Below are 27,061 nucleotides of genomic sequence, written 5' to 3'. Positions count from 1 at the left end.
AGGACAAATCTATAATCTTTTAAAGAATACAGCCCCAGGTGATCTGAAGAAGACTGAATCTAATTGAGCAAGAACATTAGGAGAGGAGTAAGTGGATTTGTATATGTCAATTGGCCAAGGAATAAAGATTCTTCTCTCAACTAATTTAAAAGCTCAGCACTACAGAACTATATTTAGATTAGATGATACTCTGGAGAAGTTGTTTGGATGAGGTGAAAGGGAAGATAAGTGCTGTAGGTGCGGAGAGGACCTGGCTGACTAGATAAGTATGCTTTATGGTTGTGAGAAACTGCTGCCGCTGAAGCAGGGTATCAAGGCATATTGGTGAAAATTCCTTGGGAGGGAGATACGCATTACGATGCTTCTTGGTTATGACAACCGAAGTTAACAAGATTTTACTCTGACCTATTTCATTTTTATTACTAAGGAAGTAGCTCGATTGTTAATTGGAGCAGTGTGGAAAAGTGCAGAACCTCCTACATTCCAGGCATTGCTGTGGCGATTAATGGATATTTATAATGTGGACAGATACTTATATATTTGTACGGTTAGTGGGGCTAAAAAGCGAGGTAATAAGATTTGGTCCTCCATGATCAGGTGGCTGACTGGACCCCTTGGCTGTGAGAACTGGATACTTCCCTGATACCAGACAGGAGGGTTATAGCTGGCTATATTTTAATGAATGGGTATTTAATTAGAGGAGGAGGTGTAGTGCTTTATCAGCAGTGCATACTGGTTGCCTGATCTGGTCTGCGCAATAGCGCCACCCCTGGGGTATGAGATTGCTCCAATTACTTGAAGCAGGTTTTTTTAATTAAGTCTGTTACTTGCCCTTTGCAGTTAATGAAATGAATTTTATTATGCCATCTCTATTACAATGAAATGCATTACTTGTGCATAGTCTTCTCTTTGGGAATCTGAGTTGTTGTGATAACCTGCTTTTTGCTCCCTTCTTTGAGACCACCAGACTCTTTTGTAGTTGCGATGAATTGTATTGGGGATTAAATCTGTGGTTTGGTCTTTAAACTCTCCCTTGAGCCCTTTTTCTGCCCTCTGGGAGTTGTAGTACACACAAATAAATAAAATTGGCAATGGAGAAAAACTTATTGTAAAACATCATTTTATTTTCTAAAGGAACATTAACAAAGATACCGTAGTTAAAACAACCCACAGTACATTTTAGTTTAAACAGATGATTACTTTCCAACAAATTAGCTGGGCAGGTTAGGTTCAGAAGGTAGGCATACTGATCCATATTTGGACTTGATAAGTAACAGGGTGGGGTACAAGCGTTTTTGTTGATATGACTGTGTATCAATTATTTTGCCTGATACTAGAAGTGAGTTTTAAAGCCAAGTCAGCTAGCTCCAGTATCATCAAGGCACATGGCTAATCACACAGAGAACATATATGCCTTTCTGTTCTGCAGGGATTCCAGCATATATGGAGTAGTCAACGCCTCTTGGACTATCAAAGACTCCATTCAATCCGTCTAAATAGTCAGGAAGTGATTTGGCCTTGTCTTGTTTACAATTAATTTGTTTTTATCCAGCCAGTTTCGTGTCTCCTGATAGCCTTATACACCAGGACTGCCCCCAAACCTGCTCCAGGATATGAAAGAGCTTAACACACACCTCTTTAAAGAACACTGCATCATCATTGAGTAACAGTCCTGTTCTCAAAACCTAGCTACCCCTCCAATCACCTGTTTACTGTATCTTTGTCTTTGTACCTGTACCGTGCTCCGCTTCCTTTCGGCTACATTCACACTATACAAATACCACAAACATACAACAGTGTTCCCATGTTAGTGCCTATTTTGTGAAGTGTAATGAAACTGTGTGTACTCAATTCTGTTCCAGCAGTAAATCATATTTCCACCAAACAGGACTTTCAAGATTATCTGAGTTTCTTCCTATTCCCTCGCAGAGCACCCACTGTGATCATTGACCGTTTGTGGAGGAGTTTCCTATGGCAATGTGTGCTACTCCTGCTATGTTTGCAGTACACAGTAGGAATCAAGAGAGGGAAGCAGGGCAAACATTGAAAATGTCTTATAGGTCCCCAGGCCAGAACCTCGTGAACATATTTTAATAAACTTAGCGAGTGAGCATTATTAGGATAACTTCTATTCGGTCTATTTAGAAGCCTTCGGTTTATAACCCCTACTTCGGGCGGCGAGTAATGATCTCATGATAGTGTGCTGCTAACATTTGAATGTTTTTCAAATAATCATTTAATTGCAGTTACTGTGATTGTATTGTTGACCAGGCAGAGGAACTCAGAAGAATGAAAGAGGTACAACTGGAACAAGAAGAACGAATGGCCAAAGAAATAGCAAGAATAAATCACGAAAAACTCAAAGATGAGAAAATCAGACAGCAAGTGAGAGAAAACAGGTATTGCTACTGTAAATTGTTTTAGTGAGCCATGCTTCCCAAATAAACCACTTAAGAACCATACAGCTTTTCACATGCACCCACGGTTTTCTGTAACAAAATCCTTTTACTCTACTGTGAGTTTTTACAAAGCATGATCATGCTTGATAAGTATTCAGTATGCAGTGTGAAAAAATATAACTCCATACTTGGGCAGGGCCAATATTATACACCATTCTAAAGCTTTCCATGCATTGTTGAATATTTTTGCATTTGTGATTTTGAGGCACACCTGTAAAGCAAGCATTATACAAAGTGAGCCAAATGAATGGACAACCCTTCTGGCCATGTATATTTATTTTTTATTTTAATTTCTTATAAAGCGCAGGAATCAATCCCGGAGGGGTATCTCCGCGCTTTGCCAGCTAAGAAGGTTATTAGGTAGAGCAGCCTAAGGTTTATGTGGGTGGAAATGCTTCTTGGAAAAGGAGGGTTTTTAATGCCTTTCTGAAGGACAAGTGATTTATGGTGGTTCTTAGGTTAATGGGAAGGTTGTTCCAAAGGGCAGGACCAACAGCGGAGAAAGCACGGTCACCCTGTCTAGTCTTCTTTGTATTGGGAGGTTTTAACAGGGCTTGGTTGCAGGAGCGCAGGGACCTGCTAGGCTGGTACAGTTCAAGAGACTGGGCTAGGTATTTGGGGCTTGCTCCATACAGACATTTGTGTACCGTACAACAGATCTTAAAGTGGATGCGCTGTCGTATGGGAAGCCAGTGCAGTTCTTTCAGCAAGGGCTTGGAAGGAGTCCTGGCAGGTGCACCCATGACCAATCTGGCTGCCGTATTCTGGACCACCTGTAAGCGGCCTACTGCATCCGTACTGGCTAATGTCAGCAGGCCGTTACAGTAGTCCAGGCGGCTGGTTACCAAGGCCTGTACAAGTGTCTTTCTGCATGTGGCAGGAAGAAAAGGAAAGACACGCCTGAGTAGACCAATGGTGTGAAAACACAGACCCGCGATGTAGTTGGTGTGTTCTTTCATGGTCAGTTTTTGATCAAACTTCACTCCAAGATTTTTAACGTGTGTTTTGGGTACCGGTACTGGGCCAAGGTCGAGTGGCCACCAGTCAGGGGTCCAAAGGATACTTGCTTTGCCAAAGAGCAAGACCTCAGTCTTTGTTACATTACACTGGAGGCAGTTCCTCGCCATCCAGTGTGACACCGCTCTCATACCCTCAGCAAAATTCCCCTTGATTTTAGGGTCAAGGGAGCTGAAAGGGTAGAGGAGCTGAGTGTCATCAGCGTAGGAGACCGGTATGAACCCGTATTTCCGCACAATCTCAGCAAGGGGGGCCACATAGACATTGAACAATGTAGGGCTAAGGCATGAGCCCTGTGGCACCCCCTTCGTGAGCCCCCTTGAGATGGAACGAAAGGGGCCCAGGCTGGTAGATTGTGATCTCCCGGCGAGGAAACTCTCCAACCAAGATAGTGCTACGCCTCCGATTCCTACTCCCTGCAGCCAGTTCAATAGGGTGTTATGAGACACGGTATCGAAGGCTGCGGACAGGTCCAACAGCACTAGAATCATAGAGCCCCCTCTATCTTGTGACATTTTGATCTGATCTGTCACAGAGAGGAGGGCTGATTCAGTGCTGTGGTTGGGCCTGAATCCAGTTTGGGATTGGTCCAGGCCCCCTGTCGCTTCGATGAAACTGGAGAGGGTGGTGTTGACGTGCTTCTCTGCCAGTTTGCTGATGAAGGGAAGGAGAGAAATCGGGCGAAGGTTGGAGAGTGTAGACCAGGGCATGGTGGAATTTTTGCGAATAGGGTTCACTACCGCTTCCTTCCAGGCAGATGGAAGTTGGCCTTTGGCAAAAGACAAATTAAGTAGGTTCTGAATATGAGGACCCAATATCTCGATTAGCGGAGGGATGAATTTAGCTGGTATCAAAACAGAGGGAGAACCAGATTTAGTTTGGTTAATGAGAGTGGTCAGGTCCTTAGTAGTAATTTTAGGGATGTCCAGAAGAGTTTCACCAGAAGTCAGTTGCGGAGCAGTTTCAGGGGCCTCAGTCCCCAGAGTGTCAGAGACTGTAGTGATTTTTTTATATATTGCTTCAATTTTTTCCTCAAAGAACTGAGATATGTCATCGCATAGTTCTTGGGTGAAGGTGTCTGGACTTTCACATACTTCAGGACTAGTGAAAGTTTGAATGATTTTAAATAACTCTCTAGTAGAGTTGCCTGCTTCTGCGATTTGAGTGGCCAGACTCATTTTCCTAGCTTTTTTGACATTTTTGTAGTAGGAGGACATAGCCTCCAGGTAGCATCTCTTGTCTTCCCTATTACCTGTACGTCTCCACAATTTTTCCATTTTTCTGCATTTCTTCTTTTCACTTTTGAGAGCTTCCGTATACCATGTTTCCCTTTTCGCTATAGTAGGTTTTTTGGCATTTTTCTGTGGAGCTAGAGAGTCAATAGCTGTTATCAGCGTAGAGTTGAACATGGAGAGAGCAGTGTCAATGTTATCGAGATTGGTAAGTGGAGGCTGTTCCCAAATTTGAGTGAGTTTGGGAAGAGTAATTTTGTGCCATGGCCTACGTTTAATAGAGTGGGTGGCCGGGCGGTTAGTGGAGTTGGATATGTGAGGTATGGAGAAGTCAATACGTTTATGGTCCGACCAATTAATATGCTTAGGGGGATGGCAATGAACATTAGGTTGGGTAGTAAGGATCAGGTCTATAGAGTAACTTTTAGTGAGATATAGCACAGCGAGGGAGAAATAACTCCCCTAAAAGTAAAGTACTGTTGTTGTTGCTAGATTGAATTACACTATGTACATTTAAACACTTTTCGATCAATTATATATGTCTCCTTATCAGACTGATGCTGTAAATCCTGAAATTCGAATGGCCTTTTTTACGGATTATCTCCACATGCTCATTAAATATTGTGTAGGATTGCTTAAGCTTTACTTGGCCCAGGCTGAGTCTTGTTTTTTAATTAATGTGCTGTGCTCTTTGCGCTTAAGCTTTCTTGTTGTTTTTTTTTTACCCAAAAAGGTATCCAGGCCAGATTTATGTCTTTTTTTTCCCCCCACATTTTTTCAGCCTACTTGCAGTGTGTTGTGGAAACGGGTGTGAAACCCATCGAGGAGCATGGAAAGCTATTAATTTTTCGAAGCTAGGCAAAATTCTGAATTCAGTTATGGGTTTTCCACAGAAACGAATAGTTTCCTAAGGAGAAATGGCAAAAAGAATGTAATATTTAAAATAAGTGTGAAAAAAGGACTTGGTGACAAATTTTGCATCTGTAATTTTTGGGCCTGATTGTATGATTTATGAAAGTAACGTACAGTTACATACATCAGATACTTCTGGTCGCAGTGATATATAGTGTTGGATGGTTGTCCAAAAAAGTGATACCTACAGCCGACAACCAATCTGCATCTTATAGTGATTTTATATTGTGTACTGACCATGGTGCATTTCATATGGTCAAATCTAATGAATGAAAAATGGAGGAAACCTATGTGTTTTATTAAAACCATTTGTTTATTGAATGACTATTGACACTCATACATTGGAACCATGCACGTAACGGATCTCATTAAAATTGCAGTTTGTTATACCGATGATCTGTTCACGTCTGAATACACACAAAAGTAACTACAAGTATATACTCAAACTCTAATCTCTCGTCCATATATGGGTGTGGTATGTAGGGGGAGGTCCGGTAGTGAGGGGAGAATATATAGGTGGCCGGGGAGGGATTCTCAGTGTTTGGGGACGCAGTAGGGCTCCAGTTACAGCTGGGAAACTGGCACCCCCTCCCAGTTCCCCCCGACTTGGAAGTGGGGAAGGAGGGGGTGCCAGCAGATGTGACCCTAGTGGTGGAGGGCAGATTGAGCCAACTGTACTACCAATTTGTGAAGAATTGGGTCCCTTAGGGAGTTTCAGCCAATGCTGTTCCAGGATCCTAGTGTTGTGGGGTGTTTCACGTGATGGGGAGGTCTGAGGCACACTATATCTGTGAATCACCTCAGCCTGCTAGCGATTCTCGAGTTTGCATACAGGACCTTTATAATCGCAATTAAGGACTCGCAAAAGCCTACTTTGATGCATGTGCCCCTTAGTGAGCCAGGTAATTAGTTTATGTTTAGTACCCATTGTGTATAAAGTTTGTATGAGTTGATGGGTGACCGGCTCGGTCTCATGAGATGCCCAAATGTCCACTAATGGCACCCTTCAAGGAGGCGTAGAGGCATAATTGGCTTTTGGAAAGCGCCTACTTCTCGGTCAACATCTCAAACATCATTAATTGTCCATTCCGATAAAGCTCTCCATCGCTTATTAACAAAGCCTCCTCCCAAATGTGAATTTGTCGACTCAAGAGGTGGCCCCTTCAAGTGGGAGTCCGAGCAATGGGACCGCCGAGGCATAGGCGAGAAGGTGTCTGGTGAGATGAATCGCTTTCATAATGCAGGAGAGTGCGTCCCTCAGGAGAAGAGGCGAAACTCGTGGTGGTCGGACATTGGGGTGTATATGTTAGAGGAGAGCTGCCCGGGACAGAGGAGGGCCAACTGAATTTGTGTCCTCCAGGAACCAGCCAGCCTGCCAACCAGTAGGAGAGCCACTGTAATTGGGAAGCCAGATCGTAGTATTCAAAGTTAGGGGCTCCAAGGACCCCTTGAGCTGAAGGTAGCTGAAGCGTAGGCAGGGCAACTTTTCTAAGGGAGTTGTGGCAACAGAGTTTCTCTAATAGGATGTATAACTTTTAAAAAAAGACACTGGGGAGAATCACTGGAAGATTGGTGAAATAATAAAGTAAACAAGGAAGTATCACCTTGATAGCAATGGCTATGCGGCTTGCCACAGATCGAGGGAGAGACTTCCAGAAGGTCAGGGAAAACCTATGTGTTTTTGAAATGTGCACATGCTGTTGAGTTTAGGAATGATGGTTATTTTTACCCTTCTAAATTTGGAGTTTCCATACTACCGTAATTCAGAATGCATTTTGCATAATGTGTTCATTCTTGCACACTGGCTAACATTTAGGAGCCAGAAATAGAGAGCAATCCAATTGGTAATGGCAAATCTTCTACTTTTCTATGTACCCACACTTCGTCAGATAAAAAGGCTACCCTACTTAAGTGGGTAGGCCTTTTGCCTATGACGGGAAAGGCCACAAGACATGATGTGGAGACATCACGTTTTTGCATGTAGAAGCATCCTTTTTGGTGATATGTGAAGCTGCAACAGTTTGGCCCGAGTTCGGCTGCTACCCAGGAAAACCTACCAAATCCGGACATTTGTAAAACTAGACACCCAGGGATGTCCTGATTGGTCAGGCTAAGATACTGAACAATTTCCATATTGAAATCGATCAGGTCTATTCCATGAAATAGGTTCTGCACTGGCCTTTCAACTCCTCATAATTAGGCAAAATACTCCCATAATGGAAAAATAGGGATTTACAATAAACAGAAGTCTATTCATACTTCCAACCACAGTGCCCTAGAAATATGCTCAGATCAATGTTGTTTGCAATGATGTGCCACAAGAAAGTGTCCTAATTTCTTTGGTACCATAACTTTAGAAGGGGTGTTGAGATGGAACATAATCTTTGCATTTGTGAACGACTGCATGCATTAAATAAAGACATATTTTTAAATTAAACATATATTTAAAAAATGATCCTCATCAGGAATGAATACTGTTTTATATCCTTAAAAGGAAATTGTTGTACTTGCAACGTATAAAACATAGGGTATAAAAAGAAGCACTGTTTAAACCATAATTTGCTCCTCTGACACCTAATTGCACCAGAGCCCCTCCTCTTTCCATACGATTACTAACAAACGTTATAGCTATAGCCTTTCTTTCCACCATCACCAGTTTAACAGCTGGAAAGGGAATGTTGACCTCCTAAACCATTGGGGCTGAGGACTGCTTACACTGCTGTACTGCTAACCCACTAAGAGCAGAAACACTATTATGGCATTGTTTTAGAAGAAAGTATACTTCCCACTACATTGTTGCCACCTCCATTTAATTTTCATCACTTGCAATCCAAAACTGTTTGCATCTTTGAGGTAGCTTGAAGTTTCGTTTGAAAATAGTTCTGGCTGTCCATGGTTTTTGATTCCAATGACTCTAGCTCTTGAATGGTTCATCCCATAAACTGTTTCTTATATAGTCATGAAACCAATGAAATGTTTTGTGTTTCGATTTGAGCTAAAATCTGTTTTCTTCCAGTTTCGAGCTTCGGGAGTTGGAAAGTAAGCTGAAATCTGCTTATCTGAACAGAGAACGTGCTGCACAGGTTGCCGAAAAAGAAGTATTAAAATATGAAGAAATGGTATGTATTTGTTTTGTTCCATTTTCTATGCATTCAGTCCATCAAACTAATCTGCGGCCATGATTTACTAATGAATAAAGTTTTCATTAAAGCAATAGACTTAACGATTGCTCAGCTTAGTCACTTTTGAAATCTGCGCCCTTCAGTCATAAGTGGATGCCTCACATGTAGGTTATAAGGGGCTGCAGACAAGAATTCTCAGTGTGCATACTTTTTGGACTTTAGTCTGCTTTATAAACTAACATGAGAGGCCAGTGGATCATGATGGAATTAATTGGGGTTGCCCTAACTGTCCCCTTGAATTCCTTATTTTTTGTTGCTGCAATTTTGCTTTAAGTGAAAGTACGTTCAGATAGTCAGTTCATGCTTACCCAGATCAAGAGGCAAAGGTTGAAAGCTCCATAAAAATGGTACCCATTAGTAGGCCGCCAGCTACTGGCATTTAAACAGGCCAATTTCGGCGGGGAAACTATTTCACCTTGTCAGTGACCAGAAATTGAGATCAAACGAGTGGTTTTCAATCAAGGAAGCTGACCACCTCTAAGCATTTCAAAGAAGGCACAGTTTGCATCAGTTTTATAAGCAGTGTTTCTGTAATTTGAGGAAAAAGTCTTACATTTAGGCATATACAGAAAAGACTGGGACACTGATTACATGTGGGACGGATTGGCTTGAGATATTCAACCCACCCGGTAAATACTGTTAATATGTTTACAAAGTGCAGCAAATACCTTCCACTTCAAGTTTTTCTGAGAACGCACCAGATGCAGATGGGTTATGCAAAGCACTGATTTCTTCATGTTTTGCCTATTTTCTGTTCCTATTCACCTGATGAATTGTGGCCGGTTTGTTCCGATCCCTGCTCAAACTCCTCTTTGCTTAGGGATTGGAATTTAAGACCCAGCTCGTAATCAGGGTATTACAATTCTGATAAATATTTTGATGCTCGCAAGAAGCCAATGGTGACCAACATTACTTCTGGAACAGCATTTTGCCATGAACAGCAGCTAGTATGCCGGCTACTGTGGTTCACCTAATATTCTTCCTCTACGGTTGTTCTTTTTCAGTCCTTGTAGGCTGCTTCTTGATAACTTTTATAACACCATCAGTATTCACATTTGGGCTCGTAGATCCCTGCTTGATAAGCACTTTTACACTGCTGATGTTTTTACTCCTATGATTCTGTTGGGTGATTTTAATTTGCATCTCTGTTATAACTGAAGGCTCACTGGCATGGCTCTTTTATTTCGCTTTCCAAACTCTTTGAGCATACTACTCAGGTGGAGTTGCTTAACGCCATGGCTAATGATTATAATCTGTTTGCTCTGAATAGCGATAACATGAAGACTGATCTAGTGCTGCAACACTCACGTTCATTGGGAGCGGTGCCTCCACCGTGATAGATTTCATTTTTGTCTCTACTGTTTTATTACCAACTCTGATCACGTATAAGGTACGCTGAGACACACAAGTCATCAAATTCTACTCACAGACGCCTTATCTTGGGTATAACCCAGCCCACATTGGTATGTAGTTCCTATAAATCTATATAGGATCAGCGAGTTTAGATAACATAACCTAAGGGATTGGTGCCCAGACCGATTCCAGATTTTCGCTCAGTCTCTTGTGCTCACTCGTTCATAGAGAGATGTACAGAATAGGCTGAGGGGATGTTTTCAATAAGTATTTTATTGAACTAGCATCATTCTAGTATAACATACATGTGCTGCAACAACCATTATGCAGAAACAGACGTATATGATTATAAGCACCAGCAGAGTAAATAAAAGGTATATGGAGCTAAAGCAGTGAATATATGCAGAAATATAGATACAGGGTAGTAATCATGAGTCCTCTTAAAATGCAAATCCTAACTAAGTGTACCTAGCATGTATGTAAATATATAGCCAAGAATTCCCCTAGGAAAGAGCCAACCCCATTGCCTGATGAGAGAGAATGAAGGACCCCGTCTTGGTCTCAAATTGGACCCCCCGCGACGAATGTCAGACCACTGCGAGCTGGAGTGTCTGCATGCAGGGACCTCAGCGTCTCGTGTCAGCATGGAAGCTTCTCCCCTGGTTTGCCCAGTAAAGCTGTGGCGACTCTATATACCCAAAAGGTGCCCTCCGGGGGTCTACCTAGAATGGTACTGTGGGCATGTCGTTCAAGGGTGACAATTGCGGTGACTCTTGTACAGAGTTATTATACAGAAGATGGTAATTCTGGTGTTATATTAAGAATCCTCATGCATATTAAATGATGCTAGTTTTTCGAAGAATACCACACAACATTTATTTGGCACATAACTAGGTAATAGGTCAGCGCCAGAACCATAATGTAGAACAAGGTAGGACAAATGTAGCTAAAGTTTCATGTATCTACCTAGGCAGGTATTGGGGTACATTGGGGCAGTTGAGCGCATAGCTGCATGAGCAATATGCCCCTACATTGTCTAAGCCCATTCTTAGTCATTGTAAGTGCAGTGAAGCAATATTGCGTACATGTGCTGGGAGTATTTCATTACGAATTCCACCGTTCCATGATGTTATGTTATGTTATTCGGAACTTGTTAAGCGCACGGTCACCCAGGGGTTTCATGGCGCTGAATGAGACAGATGGTAAATGAAGACACAGATGGAACAGTGCTCTAACCGTGCGATTGTTTGAATAACCAGGTCTCCAGAGCTCCCCTAAACTCTGTCAGCTTAGTACAGTTCCGAATAGACAGGGACAAGGAATTCCATGTTTTTGGGGCGAGGTATGCGAAACAGGATCCGCCAAGTCGTTTCTTTTTAAATGTCGGCAACGTGAGGAGGGACAGGTGGGCAGAGCGAAGGTCTCGGGTCGGTTCGTATTTATTTATGAGTTGATTGACAAACCTGGGGCTTTTTCCGTGGAGAGCCTTGAAGATTATGCAGCCTATCTTAAAGGTAATCCGTTGGGCTATGGGGAGCCAGTGAAGGTAGGCTAGCAGAGGTTTGGCTGACTTCCTGCGATTGCTCTTGAATATTAATCTGGCTGCTTGATTTTGAACAATCTGCAGGCGAGGGGTAGGCCCAGGTAGATGGAGTTGGAAAAATCTAATCGCGAGAGGACCAATGCGAGTACTACCTGGATGAGAGCGGAGTGAGTCAGCAGATGGGCGATTTTCTTAATCTTTCTTAACTGAAAGAAACAGGAGGAGATCACTGTTCCGGCCTGGGTTTTCAGTGAGAGGTCGGCGCAAAGAGTGACCCCAAGGCTCTTTACTGACTGAGAGGGGGATGGAGGGGTGCCCATTGAGGATGGCCAGAAGTGGGGGCCCCAACTGAGTGCGCTGTTACTGGTGAGTACAAGCTCAGTCTTTCCTGGATTGAGCTTGAGATGGTTCTGATCCATCCAGCTCTGGATGTGCAGCATGGTCTTTTGGAATTCCTCGATGGAGTCCGGTGAGTTGAGGGGGAATACCAGCTGCAAGTCATCTGCATAGTTGTAAATGGTGACTTTCCTGTTTTTCAGAGAGTGCAGTAGGGGTTTAAGATATAAATTAAAAAGGAGGGGAGATAATGAGGAGCCCTGTGGGACACCGCAGGTGGTGGAGAGTATAGGTGCTATAAAGTTCTCCAGGTTTACAGCCTGGGATCTATCCGTCAGAAAGGACTTAATCCAAGAGAGAGCCGCGCCGCTAAGGCCGGCTTGTTCGACACGGTGTAATAAGATAGTGTGATCCACCGTGTCGAACGCGGCCGACAGGTCAAGGAGTACGAGGGCTTGGTGGATTCCATTGTCGGCGTTGGTCCTTAGGGTATTCTGCACAGCGAGGATCACCGCCTCGGTAGAGTGTGCCTGGCGGAATCCAGCTTGGTTGGATTCCAGGTAGTCTGATGTTTCTATGAAGTTGGATATGCAGCTGGTTACATAGGCTTCAAGCAGCATGGCGCCGTAAGGGAGAAGGGAAATGGGGCGGTAATTAGAAAGGTTGGAGGGATCGGCACCCGGTTTCTTAATTAGAGGGACTAGGGTGCCATTTTTAAAAGAATCGGGTACTATTCCTCGTGATAGGGAGGTGTTCAAGATGGGGAGTATGCCCTGAGGGAGTGCAGCATAAACTTCCTTCAGTATATGCGGGGGGCAGGGATCGTTGGGGGAGCCAGATTTTACTTGGTTCATCAGTTCCAGCAATTTGGGTGGATCGATGGGGGGAATATCCTGGAGTGTATTAGGGTTTCTACTGATGTCCGGATAGTCTGTCATGACGTGGTTGGTTTGAATGCTATTTTTTATGATGTCGATCTTCTCCTTGAAAAAATCGTTGAGCCGGTTGCACATCATTTGGGATGCTGGTTGAGAGGGAGAGGTTCTGGAATCGTTACATAAGTCGTTTACGACTCTGAAAATTTCCCTTGATTTGTTTTGGGCATTGGAGATTTTTTCTGAGAAAAAAGTTGCTTTGGCAGATAAGATAGCGCTCTTATAATTTTTGCGAGCTGTCGTGTATAATGATCTGTCTGTGGCGTGGTAGCCATGTCTCCACTTCCTCTCTAGTTGGCGGAGTTCTAATTTCTGCTTTTTTAAGTCAGCAGAGAACCACCTGTGGGCGTCCATGCGGCGGGCGCGGGAGAACTTGGTGAGAGGAGCATGTACATTGCATGCAGAAAGAAGCCACTCAGTGTGCGCTTTATCCATCAAATTGATGTCTGGTGCCGGGGTAGGGATGGAGTTAGTCAGGGTGGATAGGAAATCTTGGAGGTTTAGGAATCTCCATTTCCTGGCTGACCCCCCCCCCGAGGGTGCTTGGTTTTTTGGGTGGCCCTGAGTGGTGATGGAGAATTTCAATAGGTGGTGGTCAGACCATATACATGGTGAGGCTGTGGGACAGGAGGTAGGGATATTACGAGACCAAATGTGGTCTAGGATATGTCCTTTTTAGGTCTCGCTGGAGACCTATTGTAGCCAAGTTGCTTGTGAAGGGACCTAGAGCTGGGGACGAGCGCCGATTGCACCTCGTGGACGCGCCCCCTGGCCCCTCCCCCCCCAGCCGTGCACATCTCTTGCTCCACATTCACAGTGGCAGCCTCTCACAATCACGCGCGCACCCACAGCCACACTCGCCGAAGCCCACACACACACACACACACACACACAGAGACACACACACCCCTCCCCCGTACTTCTGACGATAGTTAGATCTTACCCATTCAGGACTGCAATGGAAGTCCAGAGTGCAATCCCTGAGTGTAGCTTCTCGTTTTTTGTAGCCCCATGCATCCAGAGTAGTCCCTCTAGTCTCCTAGGGAACTCCGGCGGTGAAATCTGGAGCTGCGTACTGGTTTCGGTCGAGCTAGTGCTGGCGATTCTTGTTGGGATGGGGTGTAAAAAAAGGCGTCAGGAGCTGGCCGCGCGCCGACAAGCGCTGTGAGCGTGTACGGCGCCGGCGTCCGCTTCCCTTGCGTTAGCACAGGATCTGTGCACGAGCCAGCCGACAAGCGCTACAAACACATGCAGCAGCGTGCGCTTGTTAAAAAGTGGTATTAAACTGAAGCACACTGCCCATCTGATCGAGCTCCGAGTTTGAAAGTCCAGCTGCGTGGTGGCCAGTCTCCTTACAGCTCCCTTCTTCCTTTCTTTGAAACCGAAGTCCCGGATACGGCTGAAGCGAGCGAGCGGCCGCCGCACATTCTGCGCCTGTGGAACGCCTCTCCGCCCCCCACCGACACCTGCTGTCCGTCCGCCCATCGCGCGCTGGGGGCACACCCCCTCCGCCTTCCAAGCAGCGCCGAACTTCAGCAAGTTTGACTGTGCCGGGTTCGTTATGTGTCTAGGGCCCGGGACACAAAGTATTGCTTGCGCTTCCTGTGGACAGCGCTGTGCAGCGGAGCTTGGAGTCTCTCCTGGTGCTTCCGAGGACTGGACATTTAAACCCGGCAGAGGGGAGCTTCATTCAGGTAAGCCCCGCTTTATTCGCACCAGTGGCCTCTTTTTCAGTGTGGTATGAAGCTGTGCTTGTTTTATTTGTCCCAATTGCCCGATTCAGCACTCTATTTGAAGTATAAATAGTTTTAAAAAAATCGCGTTAGTTTGTTTACGTTGGCAGATCTCGCAAAGCCTATGCAAGTAACAGAACATTTGACACACATTTTTGATACTTTCTGAAATGTAATTTCAGTTCTAATCTCTGGTGGTAAATTGATTGATATAGTGGGTCCTGATACTGCTAAGCCGCAACCTTGCAAACTGATTCTATCAAGGATTGATTAGCATACGTAAGGTAGTGGATTAGGCATGTAAGCGCTCTCTTTAATTACATTGGAAGGGGGAGCCATTTGCTCTTGAAAGATCTTTTAAATACAAACATCTCGAGCCTGAAATGTTCTCCCTGCTTTGATGTATCAGATTTTTAACCATTTGGAGTTTTGCAGATAGGTGCAAATTTACGTGTTTAATAGATAAGAGAGTTTGGAGGGGTATAATCTTCTCGTCGTTCATTTAAAAGCATTGAGACGCTCACAGTGGGCATTTGTGCTCTATACAACTTACAATATTATAACAGTTTTCCTCTACGCCCTGTTATTCGCACTCTATTACAGATATAGCCTGTCTATAATTTTCCTAAAGGTTATTGTAATGGAAGTGAGCTTGATGTCACACACTAAAAGGCTTCAATATAAGTGCTGTATGCTTGTGTAGTTACAAAGTGTATATTTACAAAGTGTAGTATTAAAATCCAGGCGTTTGCTTCAAATAACAGCTATATTTTTGGTAGACCTACAGTTAGTTTTTTCAATGTGGCATTTGACCTGTTCTTTGCATTGCGTAACATACTCTTATACACTTTCTCTTTGAAAAGTAACTCGAAAATGACTGTATTTTTGGTAGCATTAGTCATTGTCAACAAATGAATTCAGAGTGAATATTCCAGATGGTGTTATCAAAGCTCTGAAAACCCAGGTTGCTGGCGTTTAGTAATGTTGGAAATAATGGTAAAAATAAACTATCTTGAATGCACGCTGTGTGCCAGTGAAATTCCTCGTGGAGATTAACGACTTCTATGTGAGGTGTTCTATTCTGAGGAGCTCAACTTTCCATCGATGATCTGAGCAGTCTGAGAGGCGTCGAAGACTGGGTCACCGCTTTCTCTTTAATATACTCATACCTGTCACAGAGCTGGTTAACGCGAGCATCGAGGACAGTTTTGGCAGGTCACCCTTGAAGCAAGTGAGGGATTGTCTGCCTCTGTTTTTGCTGCCTCCCTTTTTAACATTAAAACCTTCACCATTAAAACCTGAATCTAGATTAGCACTTGTAGAAGCAAAAGTAGAACAAAGGATTACATTTGTTTGGGAGGAAGGATGCAGGTAAAATGACATTTCCGATATCTCACCCTAACACAAACATGACCAAACTACTTTATTTATATATATATATACTAGCAGCCCGTCCCGATGTTGTCCGGGAGCAAAAGGCTGCTTCAGGGCCCCCGGCCGCCCCGCAGAAGAGTTGTCTGTGCAAGTCCTGGCCCTGTTCAACTGATTTGGCCCACATGTGTTATTTTTTAATTCGTATGTATTGTTTTCCGCGTTTTATGTTGTCCGCCAGATGTGAGGAAAGTGTCGTGTCACCTGTTTAATGTTTTTTTTTTCTTTCGAAGGCTCTTTCCGTGTGTTCGTTTTTGTATCCCTTCAAAGAAGTTTCCCTTTCGTTTTGTCAATTGTGTGGTGAAGTCCTGGTAGTGCTCGAGTGATTATGGGCAGTTGTGTTATTTTCGTTATTCGTATGTCTTATTGTACGCGTTTTATCTTGTCCGCAAGATGTGAGGAAAGTCTTGTGAATGCGCAGTCGATTGCGTTTCTCCGTTAAGAAATGTCAGCTTTTTTTGTTTGTGTTTACCCCCTGTGACGTCGTTGGCCAATGGCCAATGGTTAAAGACTTTTTTTTTTTGGTAAGCCTAAGTCGTGTGTATGTTTTCTTTAGTGTGTTGTGATTGGTGTAGTATGCGTTTAATCCTGCCCCCTGTGTGGCGTCATTTGACACTCCTCGTCGATGGAAGGCCCACCCGGTTTTTAATGCGAAGGCGTCAATGTTGTCTGGGTAACTGCAACAAATGTGTGTATATTTCTTATAGCGCGCACCTCTGCGGTTTTTTATATTGGTGTTACACCGCAGTATGTGTGAATTTAAATTCATTGAAAGCGCATTTCCGCTGTATGTGTTGGGATTTGCAAATGTTTGTTAGAAATTCATTGAAAGCGCATTTCTGCTCTATGTCTGCATATTGTGCATTCTAAATTCAGTGAAAGCGCATTTCAGCTCTATGTGTGCATATGTAAGTGTGTTGTGAAGTCGCTTGGCCTATGTTTGTTATTTGCACTTGGCACGGCCCTGTAAACGCCCACATTTGTTGTTTGAGACGCCCACAGCCACGACCACGCCCCCAAGGGACTACTTTACCACTTTTGGCGTTTCTGCTTTTTTAGGTCTCGCCCTGGAATTCGCATCCGAAGGATGCGTCCAGGGCGGAGACTTATAGCTATCCGACGCCGGGGAATGAGGGACAAGAAACTGTCACGAGCAGATTTGGGTGCGCGAACGCGCACGTTCTGTCCTGCGCCGCGCCGTGCACTTCCCTCCCATACTCCCAGCAAGTCAGCCTAACGCGCATGCATGCACACGCACACGCACTTACACAGACACGCAGGCACCCAGACAGGCAACCCCCACAGTCACACACGCATACACACAGACTCCAAAACACATACACACACACACGCGCACGCTCACACACATACACAGCCCGCCGCCGCATGCGCGCGCGCACACACATGCCCCCGCCCTCGCAGCCCAGCAACAAGGCAAAGCCCCACTCACCGGCTTCCTTGGTGCAGCGGCTCTCACCGGCAGCAGGACTCTTCCTCCCTTCTTCGGCACCGGGGCGCAGGGTAGGCTCCTGCCTGCTCCGGTGCTCCAAACAATTGCGGCTCTTCCGTGGGAGGCGGGGTAGGCTCCCGCCCTCCTACTTCCTGTTTCCGGTTGTCCCGCCCGGCCTGCCTGACTTCCTGGTCGCAGGCTGGCGGCGGACTGCAGCACGAGCTTGGGATTTCTACACTTCACCAATCATGCAGAAAACGGGCTTTGAGTTACAAGGTGACATTATATATAAATCGACACAATGCTAGACTTTGTCAAAGAAAGACATTTAAAATGCCTGGTCATACCTGAATGTGGCAGATAATATGTGTAAACTATAATTGGTGGGTGGCTCAGTTGCTTCGGGAATGTTTTGTGCCTCCACAAATATTAAGTGTTCCCAGGTCCTCGCACATGGGCGGGCCAAATCAAAGCTCACAACTATTCGGGAGGATTCCCTGAAAGAAAACCATTGACGAGCCCCCACACTTTCAATTGAGATGAGGAATAAGTGGCACTGGCTGAGGTGGGGAGGAGCACTTTGCGCGAGGAAGTCGGGAGACTTTCAGCACAGGGACTGTCTTTCTCTACGTTAAGCATGTGGCGACACTCAGTTTGTCAATAAGGATTTCTGGTTCTGGGCACCGTGCAAAATATCGTTGCTGTGAGGACTGTGGGCTTCTATTGCTTTTACGGGAAGGCGTTCACCGACGTGACAGTTTTTAACCATGGTGCCGATCTTGGGATTTCTACACTTCACCAATCATGCCAAAAACGGGCTTTAAATTACAAGGTGACATTATATATAAATCGACACAATGCTAGACTTTGTCAAAGAAAGACATTTGAAATGCCTGGTCATACCTGAATGTGGCAGATAATATGTGTAAACTATAATTGGTGGGTGGCTCAGTTGCTTCGGGTATGTTTTGTGCCTCCACTCATTTTATATTTGTAAAGTGAAAGACTTCAGTTTTAATTTCAGTTTTGGCAGTGATGGTACACGCAATACCAGCGCAATTTTGCTACATTTTAAGGAGGTTAAAAGTTGTGTAGAAACATCTGCAGTGTGAGATCCAGTGAAATGATTAATAGTGCTTTTGGGCAGCTGCAGCAGCGTTAAAATTCATCACAATTCATTGTTGATGCTCAAATAAGTAGGGCTGCAATTTTGCTGTCTTTAATTGGTATGAAATGTTTGTGACACTGCGCCCACACACTGCGCCCACACACTACTTTAGGCCACACACACTGCGCCCACACACTACTTTAGGCCACGCACACTGCACACACACACTACTTTAGGCCACACACACTACTTTAGGCCACGCACACTGCGCCCGCACACTACTTTAGGCCACACACTCTGCACCCTCACACACTCTGCACCCTCAATGCAACATACACTCCAAATAACACTCAGTGCCACATAATTACACTGCACTCAATGCAACATACACTCCAAATACCACTCAGTGCCACATAGTTACACGCCACATAATTACACTGCACTCAATGCAACATACACTCCAAATACCACTCAGTGCCACATAATTACACACAACATAATTACACTCTACTCAATGCAGCATACACCCCAAATACTACTCGGTGCCACAAAATTACACACCACATAATTACACTCTACTGAATGCTACACACACTCCACACAATACCACTCAGTGCCACATAATTATTTGCTACATAATTACGATGCAACATACACTCCAAATACCACTCTGTGCCACATAATTACACACCACATAATTACACTCTACTGAATACAACATACACTCCTCATATTACCCCTCAGTGCCACATAATTATATGCTACATAATTACACTGTGCTCAACGCAACATACACTCCAAATACCCCTCCATGCCACATAATTACACGCCACATAATTACACTGCACTCAATGCAACATACACTCAAATACCACTCAGTGCCACATAATTACACGGCACATAATTATTCTATCCATCTATCGCCCTCATTCTATCTATCGCCCTCACTCTATCTATCGCCCTTACTCTATCTATCGCCCTTACTCTATCTATCGCCTTCACTCTATCTATCGCCCTCACTCTATTTATCGCCCTCACTGTATCTATCTATCGCCCTCACTATATCTATCTATCGCCCTCACTGTATCTATCTATCGCCCTCACTGTATCTATCTATCGCCCTCACTGTATCTATCGCCCTCACTGTATCTATCGCCCTCACTGTATCTATCTATCGCCCTCACTGTATCTATCTATCGCCCTCACTGTATCTATCTATCGCCCTCACTCTATCTATCGCCCTCACTCTATCTATCGCCCTCACTCTACCTATCGCCCTCACTCTACCTATCGCCCTCACTCTACCTATCGCCCTCACTCTACCTATCGCCCTCACTCTACCTATCGCCCTCACTCTACCTATCGCCCTCACTCTACCTATCGCCCTCACTCTACCTATCGCCCTCACTCTACCTATCGCCCTCATTCTATCTATCTATCGCCCTCACTCTATCTATCTATCGCCCTCACTCTATCTATCTATCGCCCTCACTCTATCTAGCGCACCACCACAGCATCACTCAGGGGCACCACAGCAGCACTCAGGGGCACCACAGCATCAATCTGTGCAACGATTCAACAACAACTAGTTCAAATATGTTCTATCAATGTTTCAAGCCTTATTACAAATGTATTTCTGTTCTTGGATTTTCGTCACAATAAAGTACACTGAACATAATATTCACAAAAGTTATTTACTAAAGTTTAAGCTATTCCCATTATAAATTAAAATAACTTTTAAGTATTAATTATTTTAAAAAATTAAGCCATTGTTATTTGTAATATCAATACATCTAAGTCACGTAAATACAACACATACTGCATTACAAATGCAATAGGTGTCACATTTGCGAAAGTTATAACTATTGTCATTGTAAATGACAAAGCTATTAATTTCGCTATTTTCAAAACCAACACATAAATAAAAAAAATTGTCATTTACAATACCAATAACTCAAACTTTTCTAATGGGAGACCTATTGCATTGCAAATGCTTGTACATGAGTGGGGATCAGGACGTGTTGACGGAAGTTTAGATTAGAGAGGAGCTCGAAAAGTTCTATGGCATGAGGTCCGGCTTCCGAATTGTTGTACCAGTAATTGAGATCCCCTATGACCATGACCTTGTCATAGTCAACGACTAGACCTGCTAGTTGCTCAGACAGGGAGGCTGGGAAGGAAGGCATGGATGTAGGTGGTCGGTAGATCAATGCTAGCACCTCGGTGTCAGATTTAATGACTAAGTTTTCCGTATCTGATAAGTCTAGGGGAGGTAAGGTGGTAAACGTATGGTCTTTATGAATGATGGCGGCGATGCCTCCACCGAATTTTCCTGGTTTTCTATTTGCTGACAGGATGTAATAATCTGATGGTAGGGCAGTGAGAATATCTGGCAAGGAGTCTGCAGTGAGCCATGTCTCAGAGACAAATAGTATGTCTGGTCTATCCGACTTCAGTAGTAGGAATATATCTAATTGGTGTTTAACCAGGGATCTGGTATTAAGATAAAGACAGCCGAGGGTCAGGATATTGGGGTTAGGGGGGAGCTTAGTGGGTTTAGGACTTTGAGATGAGATAGGAGGTGGCTCTTGCATGTGATGGTGATGATGACTTTACTAAATGCTAAGTTTGGTATCAAAATTCTCAGCACAATGAACTCACACTAATGCCCTAAAAAACGACCAACTGTCTAGTGTCCAGCTCACTGCAAGGTCTGCGGGAATAAAGGTATTCAGGAGAGGTGTGTCCCCTCTCGGTCAGGACCACCTAAGGTGTCCAAAGCTGAAGTGACCCCCTCCTTAGAAAATCCTTACTCTCAATTTAGTGGTAGCTGGGCAGAGAGTTAGGCTTATCAGAGGGTAGTGTGAATACATTTGGTGTACATAGTCATACAAGGCAGGAAATACACTCAATGACTAACTCCAGGCCAATGTTTGTAAAAATATTACTTTTATTGGAGGAAAGACAGGTGAGTAACTTACAGGTAGGTAAACGGCTGTGGGAAACCCATGTTGACTGGCTGCCTCGTACTTCGAACTTTTCATCTGAACGAGGCCTCCGATCCCAAAATCCAATATGGCGCTGAGTTGATGAACGGCCTGAAACGAAGGGAAAGACAGTGCAAACAAGCGTGGATACAGAGTGCTTAGCTGCTGCCCGACTGGGTGAATCGCCGGAGGGGCACAACGGAAAGGACCCGGTCGGCTGCGGTTTCTAACACCCGGAGGTGAAGAGGAGGGCGGCCATCTTGTGCTGTTGAGCGGAGTGCGTACTTGCGTAGCGGCGGCCTAGGGTGTGGTGGGTACACCGGAGGAGTCCCTGTTTGTGCTGAGAAGCAGCCGGTAAGCAAAATACCGCCGAACGGTGGAGTACTGGACCCACAGTGAATTCGTGGAGGGTGCGGACCGCAGGCCGCGGAAGTTGAACCTGGGACTGAAACTCCTGCGGGCCGCTGACCTGCTATCCCTTCTCCCCCTCTGGAGAGCGGAACAATCGACGACTAGCTGGTGGTGGCCGACGGGCTGTTTATACCCTGGTGATAAGCTTCGCTGCTATGAAGCCCAAATGATTCAGAAAAGGGGGTGGTGATGAACAGAGTGTCTGAATTAAGCAGACCACTCTTACCCAGTCCAAAGATCAGGGCTTGATCCATCACCGTTTTTTAGCTCACTGCACCATCCCAGCTCAGAACTTGGCTATATGCAAATTAGTCTGACCCTGGCCCAGTGCATCATGGGCACAGGGCAGACCAAACTACCAAGCCAATTCTTATACTGGGAAATACTGATTTGCATATAGCCAGGTTCTGAGCTGGGATGGTGCAGTGAGATAAATAATGGTGATGGATCAAGCCCTGATCTTTGGACTGTGTAAGAGTGGTCTGCTTAATTCAGACACTCTGTTCATCACCACCCCCTTTTCTGAATCGTTTTTGGCCACGATAGGTGTGGCAGGGTATACTCAGACATGAGTCCCTTTCTCACTGCACCATCAGGATTCAAGCAAGCCGGGCCGAAGAAGGCTGAAATGCCAGAAACCGGTCCTCGGTAGCTTGTCTCCTTTCTGGTGAAGAATTGGCTTGGTAGTTTAGTCTGCCCTGTTCCCATGATGCACTGGGCCAGGGACAGACTGATTTGCATATAGCCAGGTTCTGAGCTGGGATGGTGCAGTGAGATAAATAACGGTGATGGATCAAGCCCTGATCTTTGGACTGGGTAAGAGTGGTCTGCTTAATTCAGTCACTCTGTTCATCACCACCCCCTTTTCTGAATCGTTTTTGGCCACTATAGGTGTGGCAGGGTATACTCAGACATGGGTCCCTTTCTCACTGCACCATCAGGATTCAAGCAAGCCGGGCCGAAGAAGGCTGAAATGCCAGAAACCGGTCCCCGGTAGCTTGTCTCCTTTCTGGTGAAGAATTGGCTTGGTAGTTTAGTCTGCCCTGTTCCCATGATGCACTGGGCCAGGGACAGACTGATTTGCATATAGCCAGGTTCTGAGCTGGGATGGTGCAGTGAGATAAATAACGATGATGGATCAAGCCCTGATCTTTGGAGTTTGCTTAATTCAGACACTCTGTTCATCACCACCCCCTTTTCTGAATCGCTATGAAGCCCAAAGGCAAACTGAGGAGGAGGCGGCGGCGGCGGATGGTGCCAGAAGTGGCGATGCAGACGCGGAGGCCACGCCGGCGGAAAAAAGGCTGGCTGACCATTTGGATAAAATCCTGGAAGCCATTGAAGCGACGAAAAACTCCCTACATCAGGATATATCGCAAGTAGCCACCGGACTAGGGCTCCTGAGAGCGGACCATGCGAAGCTGGTGGACAGGGTCAAGGATGCTGAATCCACCATACTGGAGCTGAAACCGGCGGTGGTAACGGTGGAACGCAAGCTGGAAGATGCACTGCAACGTTTGACGATCCTGGAAAGGAGAGCGGAGGACTCCGAAAGTCGTAATCGACGAAATAATGTAAGGGTAGTGGGTCTGCCCGAGAATATTGAAGGAACAGACATGGTGGCGTACCTAGAGGAGTGGTTTAAGTCACGAGTAGCACCAGAGGGCCTATCGTCCTTCTTTACCCTGGAAAGGGCACACAGAGTGCCGGCCAAGCCGCCTCTGCCGGGTCGCTCTCCTCGTCCTGTGGTGGCCAGGGTGCTTCATTATAAAGACTGGGACTTACTAATCCAGAATGCACGGTCGAACGGGCCCTTTAAAGTAGAGAACTGCTCGGTAACAATATTTCCGGACTATACTCAAGACATTCAGAGACGTAGAGCTTCCTACCTAGCGATTAAAAAGGAACTCGGAGAGGAAGGAATTCAGTACTCGCTGTTATTCCCGGCAAAGCTAAGAATCATCGTGGGTGGGGTGACGCAGTTTTTCCTAACGCCGGATGAAGCTTGGTCGTGGCTTGAGACAAATAGAGCGGGAACGGATCGCAGGACTCGAGGGCCCGGTGCGCAATATAAACAACCGAGAATGTGCCAGTCGCAGAGGATCCGCAACAGAGGAAACGCTAAAAAAGTGTCCCAGGCCACGCAGTTAGCGGCGGGCAAACAGGACGCGCTGCTGGCCGCTGTTGCCTTAACTGGATCGCAGATGGAGAACTCGAATAGAGGCACGGACTCTGAAGATGACAAGCGTCATTCGGGGCCTGAGTATTCGGACACGGATAGTATCAAGGGCCCGGAAATAACACCCAGGCTGGCTGATGACTTGTGACTCTCGCCAATACTGCAAGGGTAAATACTGTCGTCCTAGAGGAGCGCCTGCTGGGTCAGTGGGAGATCTTCATGAGTATTTGGCTGCACCATAAAATGTGGGGATTGCGGGCTGGGGGTTGGGATGTGACCCGCCTCATGTCTGGCCTACGCCACCTCCCTGTATCCCTTAAGGCCTCCTGTGGTGGTGACTACAGGGTAGTAGTGTGTGGTTGTTGTGGAGGTTTGGATGGGGACTGATAATGTGTTATTGGGTCCTGTTCTGGGGGGGAGGGGGATGGGTGTTGAGTTGCAAAGTTTGGGGTTAAGGTTCATAGCTCTTAGTGTGGGCTGGCAACAATGGAGAGGGGAGAGTTCGTCGTGCCTTATCGATGGGGACATTACCTGAACTGAAATGTATTACCTGGAACGTACGTGGATTGCATACTATGTCCAGACGCCATAAAGTGCACGCTTATTTGTTGAGGCGGGGGATCCATATAGCGTTGCTTCAAGGGATCCTCCTGACTGAGCAAGAATGTACCGCATTACAGAGGAGATGGAGGGGGCAAGTGTTTGGTACCACATATTCAGCGTTTGCAAGGGGGGTTCTGGTGTGGGTGAGAGCGGGGTTCCCTTTCCAGATGACAAACACTGTGGTAGATCAGGAGGGCAGATATGTGGCGGTGGAGGGGAGATTATGGGGAAGAGAAGTAGTGCTCTGTAGTGTTTATCCTCCGAATACGGAACAACCCCGGTTTTTAGATAAATCGTCTGGTTCATTGGCACATGCTCTGGCTGGTACGGTGATAATGGGGGGGGATTTCAACTCTATAACTGACGTACTGCTAGACAGGTCACACCCACCACTGGTTGATTCCCTGGTCCGTAGAACAGCACTACTGAGGGCGGACTGGCAGGAGAAATGGGGGCTACTGGATATTTGGAGAGGGCACCACCCAGACGATAGGGACTATTCCTTCTTCTCTGCACTACACGAGTTACACGTTATGATTGATACGATCCTCTGTAGTCTCGGAGTTGACTCCCTTGGCGATCCGCTCAGAGTATTTGACCAGGACGTTGTCGGATCATAACCCTCAGGTGGTGGCGTTTCAATGGCAGCAGGAGAGAACTGCGATACCCACTTGGCGGTTGCGACCGGACACCCTGGAGGATCTGATCTTTAGCACCAGGGTACAGGAAGGGATTGATAACTATTTTGTGATGAATGAGGGTACGGCGACGTCCAGGGGGGTGGAATGGGATGCCTTCAAAGTAGTAATGAGAGGGCTCTGTATTAGTAATCATACGGGGGAGCGGAAGGTGGTGCTGGCTGATGTAGCGAAAGCAGAAGAGGGCCTGAGGGAATTGGAAGTACAAAAACCAGAGCAGCCGGGGTTGCAGGAACGATTGATGGAGGCCAAGGAGCGTGCTGCAGCGGAAACTGAGAGGTTACGCTGTTTTGATTATAAGCAGTACATGGTGAAAGTCCACGCGGAAGGGGACAAGGTGGGAACACTTCTAGCAAAATTGGCGACACCAGTATCAGGGGGGTGTTCGGTTTTACATATTAGAACAGACACAGGGGAAGTGGTGTACTCCCAATCGGAGATCCTTTCCTGTTTTTTGGACTACTACACGACACTATATTGTAGTCATCTGGAGGCTGGAGAAGCAGAGATAGTGGAGTACCTGCAGGGGACCCCGCTGCCGCAGCTGGAGAAAGAAGATGCAGAGGGGTTAGGAGGAAAAATACGATTGGAGGAAGTGCGTGGGGCAATTAAGCAAATGGCAAGGAACAAGACACCAGGGGTGGATGGGCTCCCGATAGAATTTTATGCAAAATATGTGGACGTCCTAGCTCCACGATTAGTGGAGGTCTATAATGAGGCTGCGGAGAGGGGCCACTTACCACAATCTATGAGGGAAGCACTAGTGATCCCCCTATTAAAAACTGGGAGGGAGGGTAGCGACGTAACCTCATACAGGCCATTATCAATGTTGACAGTTGACTATAAAATATTGAGCAAAATATTGGCCACGAGACTGTTACCCCATATGACTACTTTGATACGCGTGGATCAGGCAGGGTTTATTCCGACACGGAATACCTCGACTAATATACGTAGACTGATACGGGTGCTGGAATGTGGATTGGAGGACGACATGTCCTGTATTGTCGGTGGACATAGAGAAGGCATTTGACAGCCTGGAGTGGTTCTACCTGGATAAAGTGTTAGAGAAGTTTGGACTTTGGGAACGATTCAGGAAATGGACGGCCATTTTGTATTCATTAGCGACGGCTAGGGTGCGACTGGGGCCTGTTATTTAGGCGCAATATCCGGTGCAAAGGGGCACGAGACAGGGCTGTTCACTCTCGCCTCTGCTGTTCGCACTGGCAATCGAACCTCTAGCGGCCCGTGCCAGAACAGGGGAGCCCTATGGCGGCATATTATGTAGTGGGGGACCACATCACATGATCTGCTCCTGTTCCTGGAAGACACGACTGTGGCACTTCAAGGAGCGGTGACCCTGCTGACAGACTTTGGGGCACTTTCGGGCCTCATGGTTAACTGGGGTAAGACATGTGTATTCCCTCTGAGAGCCGACATGCAGCAACCACTGCTGCCCCCTGGACTGATATGGGAGAGGTCGTGTTTCACC

The 27,061-nt window shown here is 45.8% G+C and overlaps 1 protein-coding gene across 1 annotated transcript in view; it reads left to right on the top strand.

Annotated features, from left to right (window-relative positions):
* MNS1 (meiosis specific nuclear structural 1) overlaps positions 1-27,061 on the top strand; it is a 241,947-nt gene that overhangs the window by 12,056 nt on the left and 202,830 nt on the right. The window contains exons 3-4 of the mRNA XM_086958353.1: positions 2,272-2,399; positions 8,637-8,739. Coding sequence (XP_086814479.1) covers positions 2,272-2,399; positions 8,637-8,739 — 231 coding nt within the window. The remainder of the gene's footprint in view (positions 1-2,271; positions 2,400-8,636; positions 8,740-27,061) is intronic.

This window comes from Lissotriton vulgaris, chromosome 2_1, assembly GCF_964263255.1.
Source record: "Lissotriton vulgaris chromosome 2_1, aLisVul1.2, whole genome shotgun sequence".
NCBI lineage: Eukaryota > Metazoa > Chordata > Amphibia > Caudata > Salamandridae > Lissotriton > Lissotriton vulgaris.
The sequence above is the reverse complement of the archived record's forward strand: the minus strand, read 5'-3'. Positions and strand labels throughout refer to the sequence as shown.